This window comes from Corylus avellana, chromosome ca8 (assembly GCF_901000735.1).
Source record: "Corylus avellana chromosome ca8, CavTom2PMs-1.0".
Taxonomy (NCBI): domain Eukaryota; kingdom Viridiplantae; phylum Streptophyta; class Magnoliopsida; order Fagales; family Betulaceae; genus Corylus; species Corylus avellana.
Window position 1 is genome coordinate 24,019,246 of NC_081548.1, and position 21,089 is coordinate 24,040,334.

At 36.1% G+C, this 21,089-nt stretch overlaps 3 protein-coding genes across 5 annotated transcripts; all 3 read right to left on the reverse strand.

Moving 5' to 3' along the window:
* Positions 1-563: 563 nt before the first annotated feature.
* Positions 564-6,253, reverse strand: LOC132189037 (probable 26S proteasome non-ATPase regulatory subunit 3). Of its 3 annotated transcripts, none has more exons than XM_059603513.1 (9): positions 6,166-6,253; positions 5,957-6,056; positions 5,630-5,820; positions 3,702-3,836; positions 3,469-3,605; positions 3,245-3,299; positions 3,058-3,168; positions 1,489-1,728; positions 564-1,243 (listed from the first exon to the last, which is right to left on the reverse strand). In XM_059603513.1, exons 2-9 carry the CDS (start codon positions 6,042-6,044, stop codon positions 731-733), a joined length of 1,470 nt encoding a protein of 489 aa, XP_059459496.1. In that variant the 5' UTR covers positions 6,045-6,056; positions 6,166-6,253; the 3' UTR covers positions 564-730. The 3 variants fall into 3 exon arrangements, with proteins under 3 accessions (XP_059459496.1, XP_059459495.1, XP_059459494.1); XM_059603512.1 differs by having other exon boundaries at positions 6,159-6,253; XM_059603511.1 differs by having other exon boundaries at positions 5,957-6,246.
* A 2,006-nt stretch (positions 6,254-8,259) lies between these two features.
* LOC132189039 (uncharacterized) lies at positions 8,260-12,591 on the reverse strand. Its single transcript, XM_059603514.1, has 9 exons — positions 12,482-12,591; positions 12,133-12,255; positions 11,378-11,461; positions 11,187-11,275; positions 10,978-11,052; positions 9,866-9,927; positions 9,728-9,787; positions 9,418-9,657; positions 8,260-8,616 (listed from the first exon to the last, which is right to left on the reverse strand). The coding sequence occupies exons 2-9, from the start codon at positions 12,253-12,255 to the stop codon at positions 8,540-8,542; spliced, it is 810 nt and encodes a 269-aa protein (XP_059459497.1). The 5' UTR covers positions 12,482-12,591; the 3' UTR covers positions 8,260-8,539.
* A 2,263-nt stretch (positions 12,592-14,854) lies between these two features.
* On the reverse strand, positions 14,855-18,787 carry LOC132189825 (uncharacterized). The gene is made up of 4 exons (XM_059604629.1): positions 18,456-18,787; positions 16,557-16,659; positions 15,559-15,720; positions 14,855-15,412 (listed from the first exon to the last, which is right to left on the reverse strand). Exons 1-4 carry the CDS (start codon positions 18,740-18,742, stop codon positions 15,245-15,247), a joined length of 720 nt encoding a protein of 239 aa, XP_059460612.1. The 5' UTR covers positions 18,743-18,787; the 3' UTR covers positions 14,855-15,244.
* Between the last annotated feature and the right edge of the window lie 2,302 nt (positions 18,788-21,089).

A 21,089-nucleotide genomic window follows, 5' to 3' on the forward strand; every position in this document is an offset into this window, starting at 1 on the left:
AAAAAAAAAGGGGGGAAATTTAGTATCAAAACAAATTTTTATATCCTCACAGTTTGTTCCTTTAGATCTTTCTATCAACAATACAATTTCTATATGATATATCTGCCTTAACTGACAAATTTAATTGTAACTGGTGTGGTAAGTGTCACGTCAATTTTTTAAGTCTGTGTGACGTGATAACTGCTATATAGATTACTACAATTTATAATGAGTTGTAATAAAAACTTTAATACCCGAAATATTTTTCTTCAAAACCTCTTTTTCAAAAAGTTGGATCTACTATTGAATCGAAGTTGGCATGTGATATAGCATCACCGTCAACCAAAACCATGAACATATTCCACGGCAAGAGTTGATGGTTTCAAATAATTCAAAAGGCAAACACAACTGGCCATGATTAGCCAATCGTTACAATCTAGAGAAAGAGAAGTATTAAAAAAATAAAAAAAGGAGTTGGCAATCATTAGAAGCCTCGAGTTTCTTGAGACCTGCTCGCTCATTCACACTTCAAAGGTGGATTATATATATATAAAAAAAAAAAATCAGAAGCAGAGGCATAGATATAAAGAAGGAAAGATAGCTTCAAAAGAAAGATTCAAAAATTTTAAGCATAATGAAATAAGTCATACATCGTGCACATGACAAGGCCATATTCGATCACATGCTACCTAGCAAATGATAGCTTCATAACAAATAGGGCTCTTTCCACAACAACAAAAAAACCCCACAGTTAAAAATCATCATCATCTTCTTCAGCAATATGCTTGGCAAGCTCTTGTTCCTGTTGCTGCCTCTCTCTCCTCTTTTCAGCACTTCCCTCCTCCTTGTGTGTGTTGGGCGGAAACTGCAAGGCCCTAACTGCTTCATTGTGCATGTTAAGACAGAAAGCAATCCGGGAGTTGAAAGCAATTTGAGGCTCATTTGTGGAGTAAATATCACCAGTTTCCTTTGATACCATCCACCCATTTGTGTGATCCAAGGTGGCATCAACTGCCCCATCAGAAATAGCCTTGGCTAGGAGGCTCTCAGCATCTGCGACAGGGTTTTGAGATTTCAACCTCAATTTTTCAGCAACATCAGCAAGTGAGATGCGGAAGTAAGAGATGCTGATGTTACGCAAACCGGTCCTGATGACATTATGCCGCAACCGAACAATCAAATTTTGTGTTCCGTCTGCGCTGAAAGTGGCAGCAAACTTCTCAGCAACATTCCTAAACAGCTCAAGGTCACCAATCCGAACAGCCTGAAAGTTCCAGCACAAGGTTAAACCCTCCAAAATCGCAGATGGAGTACATCAGAACCAAACACTGACTAGACTAACTAGGGTATAGCTGTCAACCTAAAAGGTCAAGCAATATATATGAAGATTTGCAGTATTAATCAAGAATTATGGTTTAGCAAGTAGTAAATCAATATTAAATTCATGATTCTACATAATGCATTGACATGTTGCAATTAATTACTTCCAGTTTGACATTTTGGACTCACATTTGTAAGCTCAAAGTATGGCTTCAAAGCCTTCTCCATTCCTTTCTGCATAAAGACTGTCCTTTCAGGTACTTCTCCCAGCAGTAGACGGACTAACACAGCCCACTTGTTACATTGAATTCGAAAACCTTTAGCTGCAACTGGGGCTTTCCGAGCAGCCTGCAGGAGAGACTCTTTTGCGTCGGTATACTCCAACTGAATTGTTCGAATCTTCCCAAGGTAGAAGAGATATCGACAAAACTGCAGAGGAAATCTTTTTTTGATAAGTAAAAACATACAACTGCAGAGGAAATCTTTGACATCAGATGCTTATATTACAGAGGTATTCATGCTCACTTTTGGTCAGACAGTACCAAAACTAGAGCTCTACACAATTGATCAAACAAGTAGAATGCATCAGACCAAAAAAAAGAAAGAAAGAAAGAAAAAGGAATTATTTTTTTAGTGAAATATAAGAGAAGAAACTTCAGAGAAGAGAGCACTAAAAGAAAAATACAGAGGAGGTTCGAGAGCACAGAAGCTCTACTTCACCCAGAGGCTCTGGGTTCCTTGTGGCACTCTCTCATGGTTGAGCTTCCTTGAACGTCAGTACATTCCACTACTTTATTTATGAGAAAGATACCCCACCTCTAGAAACTTTGGGTATAAGAAAAGAAAACTATAGACCTAAATCTTACAATCATAATAGATTTCAAGGGCTAACTTCCCCACTTAAATCATTAAGAGTGTGTTTGGGTAGAAACTTTTCGTGGAATTCAGACACGACAAATTTAAACTGTGTCAAAGAAACTTCCTTGTTTTGATGTCATGCAATGTTGTTAAAAGTACCAGGCACACTTAACTGCAAAGGCCTCATGGGGCCTAGGGACGAAGCAAAAAGCACAAGTGTTGCTTGACCTAAGTAAAGTTCGTGTTTTACATGTCAAATCATTTTTGACATGGAAAAAGTGCACCAGAGAGTGATGCAATGGATGGAAAGCTTTTCTTGTTGCCATAATTTGAGAAGCGAGGTCTCTGGCTCTAGAAGATTTTCATTAATGAGTGGGAATTGGATTGCAGGTATTCTATTTATGTTAAAACAAGGTTTGACAGTGGATGACCATGGGGTGCAATGGTGGGGTGTAACTAGTCGGTGATGGTTGATGTTTACAAAACTTTTATGGATTCATAGACTATGTAAGTAGATCCAAACACAGACATTTGTAATTGTTGGGATTTCAAATGATGGGATTCTAAATATCATAATTTTGAGATTTAGCATATAAATTTCAATTGCTTCATCCAAACATAACATACAAGATAAAACCAAAATAAAATCACAGCAAGTTTCATGAATACTTCATGGATACAAGATAAAAACAAAAATAAGTATTTGAGTGATATATATTTTTTTTTTTAATAAGTAATTGAGTGATAAATTTTTATGTGGACCAAACAACAAAAACTCTGCCAGTTTAGACCTTCAAATCAATGAAGCAGTGACCAGGTTAGACATTCAGATAATGTGAAGCAGAATCTTAACCCATATGAATTAATTCCACTACAATTTTATAGAGAAAATTGCTGCACCTGCTGGTTTGAGTGTGCTTCAAATCGTGGTGCCTTAGACCTTAGCTTCTCTGCCTGATCATATAGGTTGTAGTGGAGGTAATTACGAAGTAACAAGTTCAGAAGTGTTTCCTGCATCATGGCATCGTATCAATATGAGTTCTAAATCTCCAACACAGAACAACCTTCATTTGAGCTGAAAACAAACCTGACCCAGCTCATCACGACGCAATGTAGCAATGCGATGCAAGGCAAGCAGATTGCTGAAAATAACATACATCTAGATTAGATAATAATAAAAAATTTAAAATATATATATAAAACTCAGTCTCATTCAGCTACTAATCCTCTATTTTGTCCTGCATGATATAACATATATACACACACACATACATAAATTCCTATGTACATTTGCGTTGATGGAGAACTCACCCCCGAATTTCAGCTAGATCACCCGCGAGCTCATAGCTATATGAGTAATAAAAGTACAGTCTAGATGCTATAACATCAACAGTTCTTCTGTTTACATTTTTAAGCCGAACAATACTTGCTGATGAACAAGCTTTAGCCTGAAAGAGAAACAGAAAGCATGTTCACAACACAACTACCTGAACGGGTTCAGCCCCCTATAATGCATAAAAAAGAGAAATAAACAAAGAACCAACCTCATTGTACTTTTTCTGATCAATCAGAAAAAGTAGTACGAGCAAGTAGCAGTAAATCTCAAGTTCTGGCAGTAAATGTTTTACTGGAGCTTGATTAGCAGATGTAGCAGTGTCAACTTCCATATGCTCATCTTCCTACAAATTGTTACAGCAAACGTTACCAAGAGACCATGAACCACCACAAAGAAACTAAGTATGTTTAAACGATGTAGGCATTAGAAATTAATCACAAAAGTAACAGTTAAGTACAACTATCACTATCAAATCTCCAAATAAATAAAACAGAAGCTTAACAAAGTTCATCATTAAACTGAGTAAGAAGGAGTTGAAGCAAGAAGAGCAACTGTCCCATTGAACAGAGGTTCTCATCATCCATATACAATACTAACTGTACACACGTTCCAACAATCAAATACATATGTAAGGTGTTCCACAACATGTATTGGACTCACTACATTTATTACCGGCTGCCTATCACACAAAAGCCATTCATTTGTCAACTTCCATACCACCATTTCAACCTATCTTGAGCATTTCCAGGCCAACCTTGAGAGCACGCTATCTTTGAATGAACATTCCTTGTCTTCATATGCTAATCATCTTTGAAAGGGGAAGTGTGAAGAAAGCGTGCTATGCACGTGAAAAGGTGTTATAAATACATTTCTATAGTCTGGGAGAACACCTCGTCATTGCATCATGGACACTAACTTCTCTTTCAACATCGTATGGTAATGAAAGAGATAGGATGTTCATTACCAGAAATAGATAAGTCAGAGTATGATAACCAGAATACATAAAGTCCTTACCAATCTTTAACATCTCCTCCTGAACCACCCTACTCTTCCTTCTGGCAAAACTGTATAACTTATATTTTATCAGTCTCATAACTAAGCCCTCATCGTATCAATCCGTAGAAAAAAGAAAACTCCACGAGAGACCATCATTAACATTCCATATAAAAAATGCCTATTGCATCAAAAAAGGATCACTCGTAAGTGATGGAACCAAGGTTATACTACATACATTAATTTTTCTTAAAAAAAAAAAAAAAAAGCGTTGGATCCCAAAACTCAAGTATAGTGCACATGCAGGCCATTAGTGGTAAAAGCATGATAACAACATAAAAACAACAGGTAGCAGCCGGTTCCTTATCTCTTTTAAAATAAATTATTGCCATTTCCAGAGATTATTCTGGAACCTTTTGGTAAAGCTTATAGGCAATGCCACAAATTAATAGGTAATCATGGAAACAAATGGCACTTCTGCTGTCCAAAAGACTAAATGTTCCTTAACTTTTATCATGTATGCAAAGAGCTGCTAAAAAATTTCAGATCCAGCTAGGATTTTCTTTCATCAAGGGGTTAATGTGGGTCTCTTTTTCTTTTAAACACAACATAACCATCCTCACCTTTTTCTGGCATTCTCAAAGATCACGAAACTTTAATATGACCTAGCATGATAAATCACAAATTTCTTCCAACTACAACAAAAAATATCTTGGCTATACATTAAAGTCTTACACCAAGGCATCTCTAATTCTAAAACCTTCTCGTAAACCTTCAGGCAGCTGTTGAATCACTAACCATGCTCCTTGCCCAAGAATATTATCTATTAATAACAAGTTCCACATAAATTGTTTCATTGTGACCGGTGAATCAATTAGGCTAGTCCCTCATAGGTGGAGTCAGAAGTCTATGAATTAGTCACAATCCGCAAACAGGAAAGGATCACTCTGATAGGAAGTTATACACAAAACTGATATTTCAGTTCGATTATATCATTGGACATCCCACAATCTCTCATGTTTGTCCGACTCCCTACTTAACATTTTCGTAGTTTGGTTACCGAATCAAATTAACCAAACCCATCAAGAATTTATATGAAAATATCTATAGGAGCCAAAACAGCCAAAAAGTTCGCGAATGTACCTTTGGAAGATACACAGACAACTGGGCATGCGCTTGGGAACCAGGAACAAGCGCGAAATCGAGAAAAGCCGAGAGAACCGGCGCTGTCAATTTGCGCCTCAGCGACTTTGTAAGGCGAAGAGCCCGAGCGACTCGGCGAACCTCCTTTGTGTACGAGCCGGTCTCAATAAGCGACGCTATCTCCTTCAAATCTGTAAACCCCAAAAACCCACAAAAAATAAAAAATAAAAATAAAAAACTATGATTGAAAAGCAAAAGAGAAGCCCAATAATTTCAATTTGAAGTGGAATCACAGTGAAGCAGAGGATCCAAATAAATCCAACATACGCTGCAAAGTGGGTGGGACGGCCGAGGAAACCAACTGGGAAGGAGTTGGTGGGGGTGGGTGGTCTTTCATCTCCACATCTTGCGTCATCTTGAAGAGAATCTGCCAAAACCGTATGGAAAACACAGAGTTAAAATGCAACCGCTTACAAATCTGGAGAAAGGCCGGCCGTCCGAGGGAAGGAGGAGCTCTGGGGCTTGGTACCTCCTACCTTGGTTGGGGATGCTTTCTTACCTCCTCTTGATGTGCTTTCAGTCGTATTTCAATCTTTTCTTTCTATTCAAGTTAAGAGGGTTTTTTTCTTTCTTGTTTTTTGTAAGGTATTCAATTAGTTTAAGAGGTTAAAAGCATGAAAAGCAAAAATAAGGATAATTATAATGATAACGACAAAATGACTATAACGTGCACTGGCCGCCGCCTTCCTCTTTTTCTTCGTTTTGGAACAGGCGTAATTTGGGATTTGGGGATTTTAGGAGTATTAAGAAAGTATTAACTATTAAAATGATGTGAAAAATATTCATAGAAGAATATCAAAATAATTAATTAAAAAAAATATTACTGGTACTAATGGTTAACTTTCACATCATTTTGGACCTTTTGGTATCTATCCCTTGATAAAAAAAATTTATTTTCTAGCAATTTGTTATCTAAATTATATTTTAGGTAGTACATTAATACAACCTATATAAGATTGAGAAATACTATTTAGTAAAATAATATACAAGTACAAATAGGATAACGTGTCAATGAAAATTAATTCTTAATATTTTTTGTAAAGTCACATCATGGTAGTTTTATAGCAATCTACTAAAATGGATGAGCTATATTTTTATGTAAAATGGCTCCTCATAACTCACTTTTATCTAGTTTAACTAAGCCATTTTTAAATGTCTCTACATCCGATTAGCTATATTTCTATCTATTTTTATTAAAATATTATTAAAAATAAGAAAAGTTTTGGAAATAAGAGAACATGTGAGAGGAAAAATGGAAAAAGTTTTGGAAAAAAGAGAACATGCAGAGAAAAAGTAGGAAAATATTTGAGAAAAAGAGAAAATAGGTGAGAAAAACAATGAAAAATAATATAGCTCCCTTGAAAAGTGCTGCTACATTTAGCTTTTTTTTTAGCTCTTCTAATCAAATATCTATTTTACATTTTCTTTTAGCTAATCCAATGTAGGGGATTTTTTAAACATTTAAAGAACTATTTTAGATAAAAGTAACATTTAGCTCTTCTATTGGGAATGCTCTAAATAACATTTATTTACACAAATAAATTTTGCACTATCTAGCCACCTGCTCTGATAAATAGGTCTCATGTAAGCTAATAATTTGTTGTCCAAATTGTTAGAGATCCTAACTCATAAGTTTGTTTGTTTGGATTTTTTTTTTTTTTTTTTTTTTTTCATTTTGTTGTCTCTTCGTCGTTTCTTTTTTTCTTTTTTCTTTTTTGGAGGGTTATAAAGGAGAGGGGAAGGAAAAGAAAAGCCCTTGCAGATATAAAGAAGGAAAATGCACTTTTTTTTTAATCTATTCAACTTGAGAGAAAAGGAAAATGAGCAACTACCCTACACTCACAAATATTGCACAATACGAGTTTAATTACTCACGAGTATCGCACAATACGAGTTCGTTAAACTCTTTCTTTACTATGAGGCTTCACTCTGACCTTGAATAAAAGAAGATTACAATTGCACAAGGTTCACCAATTCAATCCAACGAAAATGCCACAACAATAATATACAAAATCATCAAAGTCCACGGTAAGAATGGCTACGTTATAAAAAACAATACCCTTTCACATCCTTAAAATCCCTCAACGTAGAAAACAAGTGGAAATATGAGATTAGGTGTAATTCAACGAATTTATTTGCTAGCTTAATGATCGTTGTCAACTTGCATAACCACTACTCGAGCATTTAAGACAAATTTCATCACCCTTGGTTCTCTTACTTCGCCATCCATTTTCTCTCCTACTCCATTATTGGATCGCGATCCTCTCTAACAAAAATAAATAAATTCAATCTTATTTTATTGTTAAATTTTCAAATCTGTAAAATCTAATTTGACAATGAAATAGGTCATGCAGAGCCTCTCCATTTTCGTAGGCTTTGCCTTTCCATTTTCGCAAGCAGACACAGCTCATCAACATGACTAAGACCTGTTTTTTTTTTTTCCTTTTTTTTTTAGTGAGTGATTAAGACCAATTAAATTGGTTGCAGAAGCATTTACTTATCCTAGAATTTCCTACTGCAGCCTCCAGAGCATACAAACACAGGAAAGGTATGGATTTAACACCAAAAACTCTCCAAACAAAAATAAAAGAATGCACTACTCGGTCAAAATGGAAAAATTACAACCTTTCAAGCATCTCACCTAAGTCTACGATAAAAAGGGTGTTGCCTCATATGGTAGCAAGCCCAAACTATCAGTCTACAGCACTAACATATAAATGCGTCCTACAATTAATACTAGTCCGGGGCCCAAAAAAAAAGGAACTAACAAAGGATAATGAAACACAAATTGGAAAAGGCATCCATCACTTGAATTATTGCCATTGTGCTCACGGAAGCCCGCTCAATGCCTCATGCAGCTGCCTGGATCGGCCCATTAGATCTAAAGCCACGGCCCCTTCCACGATTTCCCCTCCCACGGCCACGACCTACACACAGCAATTCCATCACATTAAACAGACTGAACCAAGTACATGGACAAATAGACATAATTTTCCCATTCTATCAGATGTTCTGGGCACATGGTCCATTGGATGTAATCCAAATTCTTAACAGTTGTCAATGAAATGATAATCCCATTAAACAAAGTAAACCAAATGCTCACTATAAAAAATTTTACACAATAGCCTATGCCTTCAAAAATCATGATTCGAACAATATCAAGTTAGTTTTAATGTTCAATAACCGACTAAAAGAAATTCTACAGTTAGTTATATTATCACAGCTTATACCATCTGAACAGATTCCAAGAATCCAAACAATTTTATACTCAAGGTTTGACCAGTAGCTTTTGGAAGCTCTTGGAGAGAGAGGAGAGAGAAAGGAGTTTCAATTTTTACTTTGTCAACTTAATAGCTTTTGGAAGCTCTTGGGTATCAGTTTAAAGTTTGAAGCATGAAGTTTTGAACGTCATTTTTTCATCATTACGTAGTAGAAACCTTCCTCTTAAAACCCATCAAATATTTATCAGCTTATGTGGCAACTAATCAACCCCAACACATTTTTGAAATGTTTATGGGTTGTAAGTTTCTCACAAGTCATAGTCGAATTCAGGGTAATTGATAGGGTTCAGATCCATGGTTGTCCCAATAAATAACCAATTGCAATAAGAAAAGGAAACTGACTAAACCAAATCCCTATGTTTTTAAAAAGGGCAATGAGAGAATAAACCTACAGGCACCTGTCTCAAGTTATACCCAGAGTATTAAACAAAAAAGTAAAGTAAATACCTCGGCCTTGAACAGGTGGTTCACGATTGTATCCTCCATCTTGTTGTGCATCAACCTGAGGTCCATTGTACCATCCTCTTCCACGGCCTCCATCTTGTTGTGCATCAACAGGAGGTCCATTGTACCATCCTCTTCCACGGCCACGGAAACTACGTCCTCTCCCACGACCCCTACCCCTAGCATTGCCCCGACTGCGGTCCCAACCTCCATCCTCATAATCAGCCCCCATGAAACCATTGCCTGAAATAAAATGTTACATTCACATCAGGAAAAACTATCATCGTTCAAAGAGATCTCAAAAGAGACTCACCTCTAGCCCTTCCCCTTCCTCTGCCACCACGGCCCCACCCTCGACCTCTAGGCGAACCCTCTGAAACATAAAAGCCAATTAAAAATTCACATACAATAATTTTATAAAATAAAAAGGATAATCATGATGGGGAACTACCTCCTTCGTAATCAAAGTCTGTGGATGCCTTCACCTGCTCCGCAGGTATTGGAGGTTGATACCTAAAGTCACCAGCAATTCAGAAGTGACTAAGTGAAGATAAATCTCGGAAATTCATTAAAGATAGTTCAATTTTAAAAATTTCCTAGGAAGTAGGAAAAGTGCCTGCTAGAGAGTGTTCCAGGAAAAAGGTCAACTTCCTTCTTTAACAACATTTCTTTTCAGCTTATCCCATTAATCCCAAAAATGTAAATGAAAGCAGTCCAGAAAAAGGGCAGTGCTAGGGAGCTGAGAATTTTCCCGAAAATTCTCTCCCGCCTGACGTGGAAAGCACTTCAGAAGAAAAGAAAAAAACAATCGTTCTCTCTCCATGTCTGCCACCCACATTTTCCACGTCAGGCAGGAGAGAATTTTCGGGAAAATTCTCGGGCTCCCTAGCACTCCCCCCAGAAAAATAGTACACCCACAGGCAGTCAAACCACTCCAACTAATGACATTCACCAATATCAATTTACGTCCTCCCATGGTCCCACCCTGCACCCTAAGAACACAGTGAAGGGTGTAGTCTTGGGTTTAAGACACAGTAAGCGTGTGTATAACTTACCAATCAAAGAATATAACAAAATAAAACTAGCATACAGAGTTTAACAATAAACTACCATAGAATGTGGACATTTCTTGAATTAATCGGTCACATCTATCATATGTAATTCTTTAAAAAAAAAAATCAAATTTCACGACCAGTTATAGTTAACTGTGAAGAAAACTGATCCAATCTGAAACCTCTGGGGAAGTCACTGCATGGTAGCTAATCTAGCCATTTGCAACCCCAATTGTGCATCTTATTACTTATAACTAACCCAAGCGGAAGTGCACTGTGTCTGGAAACTCGGGACCTAGATTTAGTTTTAAAACATGGTATAATGATCCAGATAATTCTTCTTCTTTGAATAAAGTATTATCTAGATGGTCTCTTCCTTCTTGCCTGTTACATCTCTTGGAACGCGTATAATTTCTAGAAGTACATCCATATACCTTCATAGAGATGTATATCACACAACAAAATGACATGTTACTTTGCATCAAATAGCAACAAACAAGTAAAAACTCACCCAACAGAGGATGTATTCAGTTCATTCTTTGAGAGGGTTATTGTTATCATTGACACATGCCTTGTGGTTTCCAATCTGTGACAAAAATTGAAGAATAAAGTCATTTTCACACTTATAATCATAAATTACCTATGAATATGAATTTACTGCCTATCTCTAATTTTCAATTCAACATTTCTTTCTTAAGATAAGGTTCAAGCTCCTCTTACGGAAGAAGGCCTTCCTCTAGGGGCTCCCATGTGTCAGTAATGTCTGTGGATCCAATTGAAGTGTTCTGATGAAGACCAACAATTCTTCTCTGCATAAAAACAAAAGAACCAATTGAAGCATATTTTCATCGCAATAAAAAAAACAATATGCCCAATTCTCAGTGCACTAATACACAATGGGTGAATGGAACCTTGATTAACTCCACGATCGTCACAGTCTTGTTGATAGCTCTTCCCATCGCCTTGAATACAATTTCATTCGAACCTTTTTCCTCCTATAAATTTTATAAAATGACAAAGAACAGGAATATAAGATGTCATTAAGACCCAAAAAAAAAAAGGAAAAGGGGAAAAAAAAACATTTACACTACCAACATCCAACATAAATTCATTAAGATAAATGCCTAAGCCAAAGCAAGCCCTAACATTGTGACCACACCAAGCACTTGAAATGGTTACACAACCACTAAGCAAGCGTTGTATTAACACCTACAAATACATCATAGCATCACATATTCCGAAAACATTCACCATAACATCACCTACTCTCCAATCCCCATATGGTATTAGCAAGTTAAAAAAAAAAATACAAGATTAAACTCCAAAATTTTAGGCAATTTTCGACAACCAGTGCACTTCCTCAAGGCCTCTTATCATTTTTTCACCTGCGTTATAGAAATTCATGACCCGTTCACTATCACAAACACAAACACATCATTGAAACCCAAACCAAACAATTCCCAAGCTTTCCATAGCCAAACAGGTGAAAAATTAAAACAATAAAAATTGAAAAATAGTCCTAAAGCCCGTAAACATTCACAATCTACACAGCTCTCATAAGAGCATCACACTACTCATAGGTTTTTGCAGAAACTGAACAAAAAAATTCACAAATAATTCAACAACACAGCCATGCAAAGAGAAAATGAAACAGAGAGAGAAATACTTGAAGCAGGCTCATGGCATAGGTGATATAGTTGCGCATCCTTCCCTGGCTCGTAATCCGTATCTCATTCGCATCAATCGGCGTGTCCGCTCTCGGCTTCTCCACTCTCTGGTACCGATCCATCTTCTCCGCCAAAACAATTTTCATAACCGAAAAACAAAAACAAAAACCACAAAACCACATCAGAGACATGCATCAGAGAAGACAACTTTTAGAATGAAAACAACAGAAGCCATAAAATATCACAGAAAGCGAGAAAAAAAAAAGAGATTTCGGAGACAAAATAAACGAAAGCAGGCTAGGGTTTTCGACAGGGGGAGTCTCGGGTTTGGTTCGGTATAGGTCTTACCGTGGTTCGTAAGGATAAGTTTGCTCCACAGAGAAAGAGCCCTCTTCTACGGCTTCGTTTTTTCTTTTACGCCCTAATTTGCACTTCGAGACTTTCGCTCTTTATATACTGTCTTCCAAAACTACCCTAAACCAAATCCCTATCCGGTTCAATCAGCTTTTTTCTTTTTTCTTTTTCTTTTTCTTTGTTGGGGCAACCAATTTTCTTTTCGTTAAGGTTCTGTTTCACTTATTTTTTGGTCGTTCGACAGGAAGCCCAGAACAACCCAGGGCTTCTAATGGGTCTGGGCCCAAGTACTGACGCTAGGGGGCAATGCCAAAGTTCAACCCAGGGGCCAGGGCTACTTTTGATACGGGACAAAAATAAAGGAAAACAAAAAAAAAAAATTCAAATTTAGTATGAAGTTTTGGCGCGATTTCAATTTAATTCTTATGTTTTTAACTTTAATAATTAGGCCTTAAGTTTTACCTCAGATTTTACCTCTCGATTATCAATGCTCCATTGAGTTTTAGAAAGGGATAAAATTAGTTATTGAGTTTTCTAATTTATAAGATTAGTGGTTCTGATCACTTGTTGTCATTAAAGGGAGCCCCTACTCTACGGTCATGCTGCAAAAAGGGTCTTTTGCAGCATCCAACCACAAGGTGACACATCACTAAGCTTATTTTGACAAAATGAAATCAAAACACTAGATAATAAAAAACAAAGAACCGAATCACCTGCCCCAGCGACAGTGAAACCAACGGCTAACCCACCAGCGATGGTAGACTCAGCCGTGGGTCTAGCGTGACCCACGGCTGGGTCACGATAGACCCAGTCGTTGCGTCAAGCGTGACCCACGGCTGGGTCACCATAGACCCAACCATTGCATCAAGCGTGACCGACGGATGGGTCACCCTCTCTAGCGACTTTTTTGCCAAACCCAGCCTCAAAAATAGATTATAATACCTCAAAAATTTATTCTAGTGCTTCAAAACTCGTTTCTAATGCCTCAAAAATCGATTCTAATGCCACAAAACTCATTTCTAATGCCTCAAAATTCAATTTTGGATTCAAAACTAAAACCTAGAAGGGAAGGTTAACCCTTTTTGGGATTTTATCACCCTAAAACCAAAGTCATACTATCACTCACGGCGCTGGAACCATGTGAAAAACCAAAGAAAAAACTAAAAAACCAGACCCACACTGGAGCACCCATTAGAAAAAACCAAAAAATCAGATCCACCGGAACAAGACCCATGCGATTAGCATTTCAGCAAATCCACGGCTGGCAAGACTCAGCTGTGGGCCTCGGTGGCTGGCCAGATCCAGCCCTGCTGTGGGTCTGCAGACCCACGGTCTTCTTCTTTTTGCAGACCCACTGTAGACCCACGGCCTTCTTCTTTCTCTCTTTCTTCCTTCACTTTTCTTTCTTCTTTAGTTGAAAATTAGGTGCATTGAGGTGTAGGTTTTTTTTTTTTTTTGCATTTTTTCCCTTTATGTGAGGTGTCTTTCTTTTTTTGGGTGCTGCAAAATACGCCTTTTGCAGCCGGACCGCACAGGAGGTTTATTCGTCATTAAATCTATGTTTGCTACATGTATAGAAAAAAGCTAAACTTGTGAAAATTTTCTAAGTGTATGCACATCTTTCTCATATGAGCATATCGACTAAAAAAACAAATGACAAGGGAAAGTAGAAAGGTTCTTCGACAACCCACTCCCTTCCTGCAAAATGTGAAGTTAATGCGTGATGTGTTGAAAATAAACCACGTGTAATCAATTTAGTGGTATGAGTAATACACCATTAATTAATTGGACAGTAAGTTCATGAAATGACATAAATGAGGTATGACCTAAAAAATCTAGTCATCGAAATTAAAAAACATAGACTAAGCCCCCTTTTTTTTTTCAACGTAAAATATTATCTAAAAGAAGATTTCTTTATTTTTGAGTGTTTGGATTAGTATAAAATATTAGTCAACTTAAAAATGTTTTTTTTGACCAAATAAAATAACATTTACAAGACATAAAATGGTTTACACTTTTTTATCTGCATGAACTACTTTCCCCATCTCTCTCATATCCCCGAGCAAGCAATTGCACTAGATTTCAATCACACTCCTAAAAGCATTCTATTCTCACACACTCTTTATTCGCAACTCATCTTCGTTGTCGCTCTCTTACTCGTAACTCCTCAGATTACATGAAAAACATAAAAAAACACATCTGGTGATTTTTCAGAAAAGTCAAACACTGAAAATATTATTCAAACCATTTTTAGGAGCAAAATTTGGCCACTTTTTTTCTAGGAAAAAAAATAAAATTGTTTTCAACTGAAAACACTATCCACAATCCGACTGAAACTATTTTACGCTGAAACAAACGAAGCCTAAATTGAAATCGCATGAAAAACTCAGAGACTAAATTTGATTTTCCCAAAAAAATAAATAAATAAATAAAAATTAAAAAAAACAAAAACACATATCCAACAGAGAGAGGTTACACTCCACATTCCTTTGACCTCTCCCTACAGAAGATAAAGCATAGGATGCAGGGCTGTTTAAGGTTCTAGGATTCCATTCTTACATTTGTTATAGGACCTTGTGTCTCGGAGCATCACTCTCATTGAATGAAGTTGTAATTGACATCAGGTACCAAAGCACTTATTGCACGAAAACATCCATAGAGAGACAAAGCAGAGTGCTATAGCCTACTGGCAAGGTGCTGACTCTTTATTCTATCCACACACTCAAGCGAAACGACAACTGCCAAAAGACAAATCCTTCATAAGAAGAAATGCAGGGAGTCCAAGCTCTTGCCGCCGTGGACGCCAATTAGTGGGTCAATAATCTTTTTCCATCCATTGAAGTCTATGGTGGATCCACCATCAGGCAACAAAAATCCATTAACAAAGAAAAAGGGTGTCCCATACACCCCTCTGGAAGCACCAAACTGCATGACAAAGACATTCCACATGAATATGAATGGTTATTACAAAAAATGGAAAACAAATTGTTATTACAGCATTCAGCCATTTCTATATTATTGCAGAAATATAAGATATTACTCATATTTAAACATGAAACCCATAGGCTTACCTTGAAAGAAACCCTTGTTTTGAGATCAGTTTTTGTGTCATTGAATTCAGATTTTATAGTACCATAATAGGAGTTCCCAACTACTTCTGTTGCAAACTTGGCGATCTTGTCAACGATAAAAGCCCTAGAGAAGTTGCGAGTTTGGGCATTGTAAAATTGTTTCTGTTTCATGGTAGCCAAAAGCAGGTTTAGTCTGCATAAAAATGACTGTAACTAACAAGACAAAATTGAATCTGTCTAACTATTATCAGCAGACAAATTGTTATTTACCAAAGTAGCAAGAGACGCACACCAAATCACAATATGTAACATCCAGAGTTTCAAAAGAAATTTGACCTATAAAACTGACTTCCACACTTTTCTTTCTTGTGGAACAGCAATCTGATTTCCAAATAGAGGAGTGAGGCCAGTGGCGTGTCAATGATTAGTCCACGCAAGAGGTGTCTTGCCATCAATCCAACAAACAGGGGTGAGATAGATTTAGGCCAACCAACCTCAGGGCCATCACAAGGATCTTACAAAGCAGGAGGAAAAGCTAAAGAAACAAAAGAGGAACATAGAATCATAGAATCTAATTGCTCCAGATGGTTCAGAGAAAATCAACTGCTGACAGAGTTGCACAGTGGAGAGATCAAAGACTTATCAGAAGGGGGAGGGAGGGGGAAAGAGATCAAAGCACCAACCTAGAAGGTATGTAGGAATGAGAAAGTGCAATACCAACACATCTACTAGCAGTTTCCCACTAATTGCTAGAATTCAAGTCACGTTATAGGTTGTGCTTAAAATAGCAACCAAAAGAGCTTGAACATCAGTTATAGATCATGTCATTGTGAAATCTACTGTAAAATTTACATGCGTGACTGAAAAAACAAACAAATACTGAGGGAGAGGAATGGTGGGGTACAAGTGAATGTCTATATGGTATATCACGTTATGGTAAATTCAAATGTACTTTTGGAACCAGAGAAGGATATGCTATAGATGCTCGAAATCCTAACCTGATACTTGAAGAAGTGCTCCAACAAGGGGAAAGTAGCAGAAGCATTCAACTTATTTACTATATGCAAAGCACGAGATGCAACAAATGCATTGTCATGGTAACTGCAATTTTCAGAAGAAAAAAAAAAAAAAAAAGATCAACGATCACTTCAATAAACAAAAAAGTTAATTGTATTTGTGAAAGGACAGCTATGATCATAATTATCAAGATTAAAGAAGTTATTTACATCTATAATCAGACATAGCCATTTCTTGGTTGCATAGGCAAACAGCAACACACAATACATAATAAGAAAAATAAGAACCTCAAAGTTCTTTTTATTGCATGAATGATCCCAATCATTGCCAATATATAATGTGTTAGAGGATTTGATCCTTATCTTTATCTAATTCTGCTTCAGAAAAACCTAAGCTTTTATAAAAGGGCCTAAAGTTTTTGTTGGTCCATGAGCATGAGATAAACAACTTGAATGACTAAACTGCTCTCCAAATATTCAATATTTCCACAATTAGGCAAGCTTTTTTTAATTAATTTATAGTTTATTTCCTTTGGTTCTCCAACTGAGACCTAGAACTTTTCATTTACCTGAATCAATCTCTCAATACTCAACTTACTTGAGAATAAAATTGGTGCAAGAGGAATGCAAAGAAAAATGAGGATTATACATATCATGTTCAAATCTTACCAATTAAGAAATAAAAAGAAGTTAGTGAGAACAATTAAAAGTTGAGCCCGCTCATTTATCCATTTCAACCAATGATCCAATCATTTCTTTATGCTATTTACAGATTTGGGAAACTTAAGTTGTTTGCGTAATGTTGAGGAGCAAGCGGCGAACCTATAATATCTAATTTCAAACCAGGCAAACTACAGTTGATAATAAAGAAAGAGATATCCGGAGTGAAACTTGGGTTTAAGTTTAAGTGGCACTAACAACAATCCAAATCATGCTGGTCCGACCCTGGACCAACTATCAATCCTCAAATATCTGTTTGAACAATACCTCAATACTGAGAAAAAAATAAAACAATAATATTGGCTATGCTGACCAATTTGCACCAGGAATCCACAACCATTCTTCCCTAACTTTTTAGATAACCAGGTGAAGAATAACTATTCTTTCCAGTTGTCAGATGCTCCTACTTTATCAGCCACTTTTCTTTTTCTTTTTTGTGCTTGTAATCTACTAGAAATCAACAAGGTAATCCAACTGCCATCCATAAAAGAGAAAAGGTTTTCCTTTATTTCTGCAGAAAAGGTAATTTAACACTTTTCTTAACCAAGAGCAGGAACTATCTGCCTTCACTTCTGTACCTGAACTAATTCCAATTGAATTCAGGGTGCCGGTGCCTGCCCATTATGATGGACATTGAATGCACATGTAAATTCCAGAAAAATAAAATAAAACAAAGGTTATGTTGATACAGAATTCCACTACGTCCCCCCAAATCAAAGAAATTTTCATTCCACCTCTGCTTTCTACTAAAATTTTCATGATTTCATGAATGAAACAATATAGTTGTGATATATATTTTAACCAAAAAGTATTTTCCATCAAATTTTTAGTTTCTACAAGAAAAATAAAACAACATCCAGAAATAGTAACTATGAAAAAATAAATTAATAACTTGGACAAGTTAGTAAATATGAAGGGAAAAAAAAATTAAGTAAACACAATAATCAATAAAATATTAATTATATGTAGCCAGACAAAATAAAAGCTTCATAAATGATAGTCGCTCAACTACTGGTCTCAATTGAGCTAATTTTACTCTTCACAGACCAATCATAATATTCCAAACATCATCAACTTGTTTCGTTTTTCAATTTCCTGAGTTTTCTCAGCAACCAAACAAATAACCTAAGAACGAGTTATGAGTAAAAAAAATATACTGACGGTAACGGAAAGAGGTGAACGACGAGCCAAGCGCGAGAGCCGTAGTAGCTAAGGGCTTGTTTGAGAGGTGGCCAGGAGTCCCTACTGTCTGGGCAGACCGGGTCGTAGAACGCTTCGATAATGATCGTGTCCGAGTTAACTCGGATATTTTCGTAGACGAAGCCGTCGATCTTCGGAGGTGGCAAGGACTGGGCACGAACGTTGACAACAAAGAGTGCGAAGAACAAGAACAAACCCAATGGTAACATCGTGGTCTTGTGCTTCGGTCTCTCCATTCTCGTTCTCATGGTTTGGAATTTGGATATTGAATGGCCGCTCTTCAAACAGGCCCTTTAATAGTTTTATCTATTTATAATTTCAGAATTATTACAATATGAATCCGACCGTTAAGGCGTCTACGTTAACCGAACAAGAAATGACCATGATCCATTCAACATCTAATTGTTTATATATTTTGTGTTATTAGGGTAATTTATGATTTTAAAAAGTAGGCTTTTGAGAATAACGATTTTAAAATGTATTATTTGAAAATGTGATTTTTAAATGTGTAGTTAAATTTTTTGATAAAATAGCAATCTATCCTTTAAAATTATAATTTAATTTTTAAAATTATGCATTTTTAAATCGTAATTTTTTTAAAATACAATTTTAAATCATTTATTTCTTATTTTCTACTATTTAATTTAAAATCATATTTTTTTACAATTAAAATCACAATGTTAAGGATGAAATTGGATTCTTTCCATGAGTATTAAATTAAGCACATCTTAACGTGCATCTTTAGTATAAACATTACTTGACATTATTATGCAAAGGGCTCTTGAATTAATATCGAGCATGTTTGAGATTGTGTTTGAGAAATAAATCTTTTAAGTCAAAAAAGTTTTTTTTTTCGCAAAAGTTTCATTTTTAAGCTTTTGTCAAAAGTGTTTTTTTTACCATTTTTTTTTGGTTTTTTTTACCATTAAAAGCGCTTTTAATTTTTTTTACTAAATATATACCTTTTTTTTTTAAAAAAAAACAAACTGTTTTTTAGTATTAAACATACTTTTAAGGCTCTTAAATAATGCACAACCAACTCTTCAAAAGGTGCCTTTAGTACAAAGGAAAGTGGCTTCTCACGAGTGAGGCTGAAAATTTTCTAATGATTGCATCCATATATATATATATATATATATATATATTTTTGGACATGTCTACACAAAGGAAGGAGGATTCGAACTAGTGACCTCTACTTCATGAAACATGATTCACAGCCGATTAAACTATCCCTTGGGAACACCATATATTATATTCTAAACTATGTAAAAGAAAAGAAAAAACCATTTATTTCAGGACCACATCCATTTGTGTAGCATAAAGGCATGGTGCCAAGTCTTTGTACCAAGCAAAACAGAGCACAGACCCTGCTAATTAAGCATCAGGCAGTAATATTTGCAAAAATTAATGGATCAATGAAACTTTTCCAAGCAGTGAAATTTGTAGTGGAGCCAGCATCAGGCAGGAAAAATCCGTTTAGAAAGAAAGAAGGCGTTGCAGTTGCAGACGCCGCCCCCCCCCCCTGGGAAAATGAAAGTGAAATACCATCTTAATTACCTTGAAGGAAACCCTTGTCCTCAAATCTGTTTTAATGTCTTTGAAGCCAGAGGTCAGGCCATAGTAATAGGGATTCCCAGTTACTTCTGCAGCCAAAATTCACTAAATGATCCACAGCTTTTTCCCTAGACATGTGTTGCGAGTTGCATTATTGTAGAACATCTCCTGTTGAATAGTATATATCCAACGAGTTTAATTAGTCAGATTGAATTTCAAATAACTTTACAACCCAAATATACAAAAAGGGCAAATTGAAAGGGTGCAACGCCTACTTGTCTTTTGGTGCAAGACCCACTTGCTTGAGTACTTATCCTTTTTTGTGAGGTTGCACAAGATTCCTTATTTATGGCATATATGGTAATGACATAATATTGATGTCAAGTGACATCACATTAACAAACTATGTCGCATTATTTATGAGGAAAAAATTATATTTATAAATGAAAAATGCAATAATTCTCTCCAAATTGTGTTAGATGAAAGGTCATGACCTTAGATAATAAGTGTGTTTGTCTCACATTACTTATATATGAAAGTCTCTCTCTTTGAATTTTATATATTGAGGTTTCTTATGTAATATCAAATTATTCAATAAAAGCAAAATATGACTTATAGGGCTTTAGTATGTAGATGTAGGCTATATGTTGAACCATCTTAATATTGTATCTCTTTATTTATTATTTCGCTTTATATTTTCTACTTTTTCTACACGAACCGCTCAAACCTTGTAGGTGGTATCAACTGGGAGCGAACTTTCAGAACAAAGATGAAGAGGAAGAGGAAGAGAGATGATTGTTTTTGTTTCACCATCTTCTATTTGGCTCGCTCTTCCTTCTAACCTTTCAACGTTTCCTAAAGAGCCTGAGTCTCTTTATAGAATGACACAGACTCCTTGAAAATCCTATTAGTGGATTAAAAATTATAAATAATTTTGTTTTGGCATGTTCGAGTTAGCTTAACTCTCACTTGACACATTTAATTAAGCGGGTCAGATTATTCACTTTAAGTTGTTAATTCCGTATTGGATTCATGTTGAGT

Bases quoted from the DNA above. Each gene is read 5' to 3' on its own strand.
- LOC132189037 (XM_059603513.1), bottom strand. From the start codon at position 6,044: ATGACGCAAGATGTGGAGATGAAAGACCACCCACCCCCACCAACTCCT. The intron at 5,821-5,956 runs GTATGTTGGATT...TGGGGTTTACAG, and splicing joins CGTCCCACCCACTTTGCAGC to ATTTGAAGGAGATAGCGTCG. The intron at 3,606-3,701 runs GTTGGTTCTTTG...TTTCTCTTTCAG, and splicing joins ATCAGAAAAAGTACAATGAG to GCTAAAGCTTGTTCATCAGC.
- LOC132189039 (XM_059603514.1), bottom strand. From the start codon at position 12,255: ATGGATCGGTACCAGAGAGTGGAGAAGCCGAGAGCGGACACGCCGATT. The intron at 9,788-9,865 runs GTAGTTCCCCAT...TTTATGTTTCAG, and splicing joins AGACTTTGATTACGAAGGAG to AGGGTTCGCCTAGAGGTCGA. The intron at 9,658-9,727 runs GTGAGTCTCTTT...ATTTTATTTCAG, and splicing joins AGGAAGGGGAAGGGCTAGAG to GCAATGGTTTCATGGGGGCT.
- LOC132189825 (XM_059604629.1), bottom strand. From the start codon at position 18,742: ATGAGAACGAGAATGGAGAGACCGAAGCACAAGACCACGATGTTACCA. The intron at 15,721-16,556 runs GTTAGGATTTCG...ACCATGAAACAG, and splicing joins AGCACTTCTTCAAGTATCAG to AAACAATTTTACAATGCCCA. The intron at 15,413-15,558 runs GTAAGCCTATGG...TTTGTCATGCAG, and splicing joins AAACAAGGGTTTCTTTCAAG to TTTGGTGCTTCCAGAGGGGT.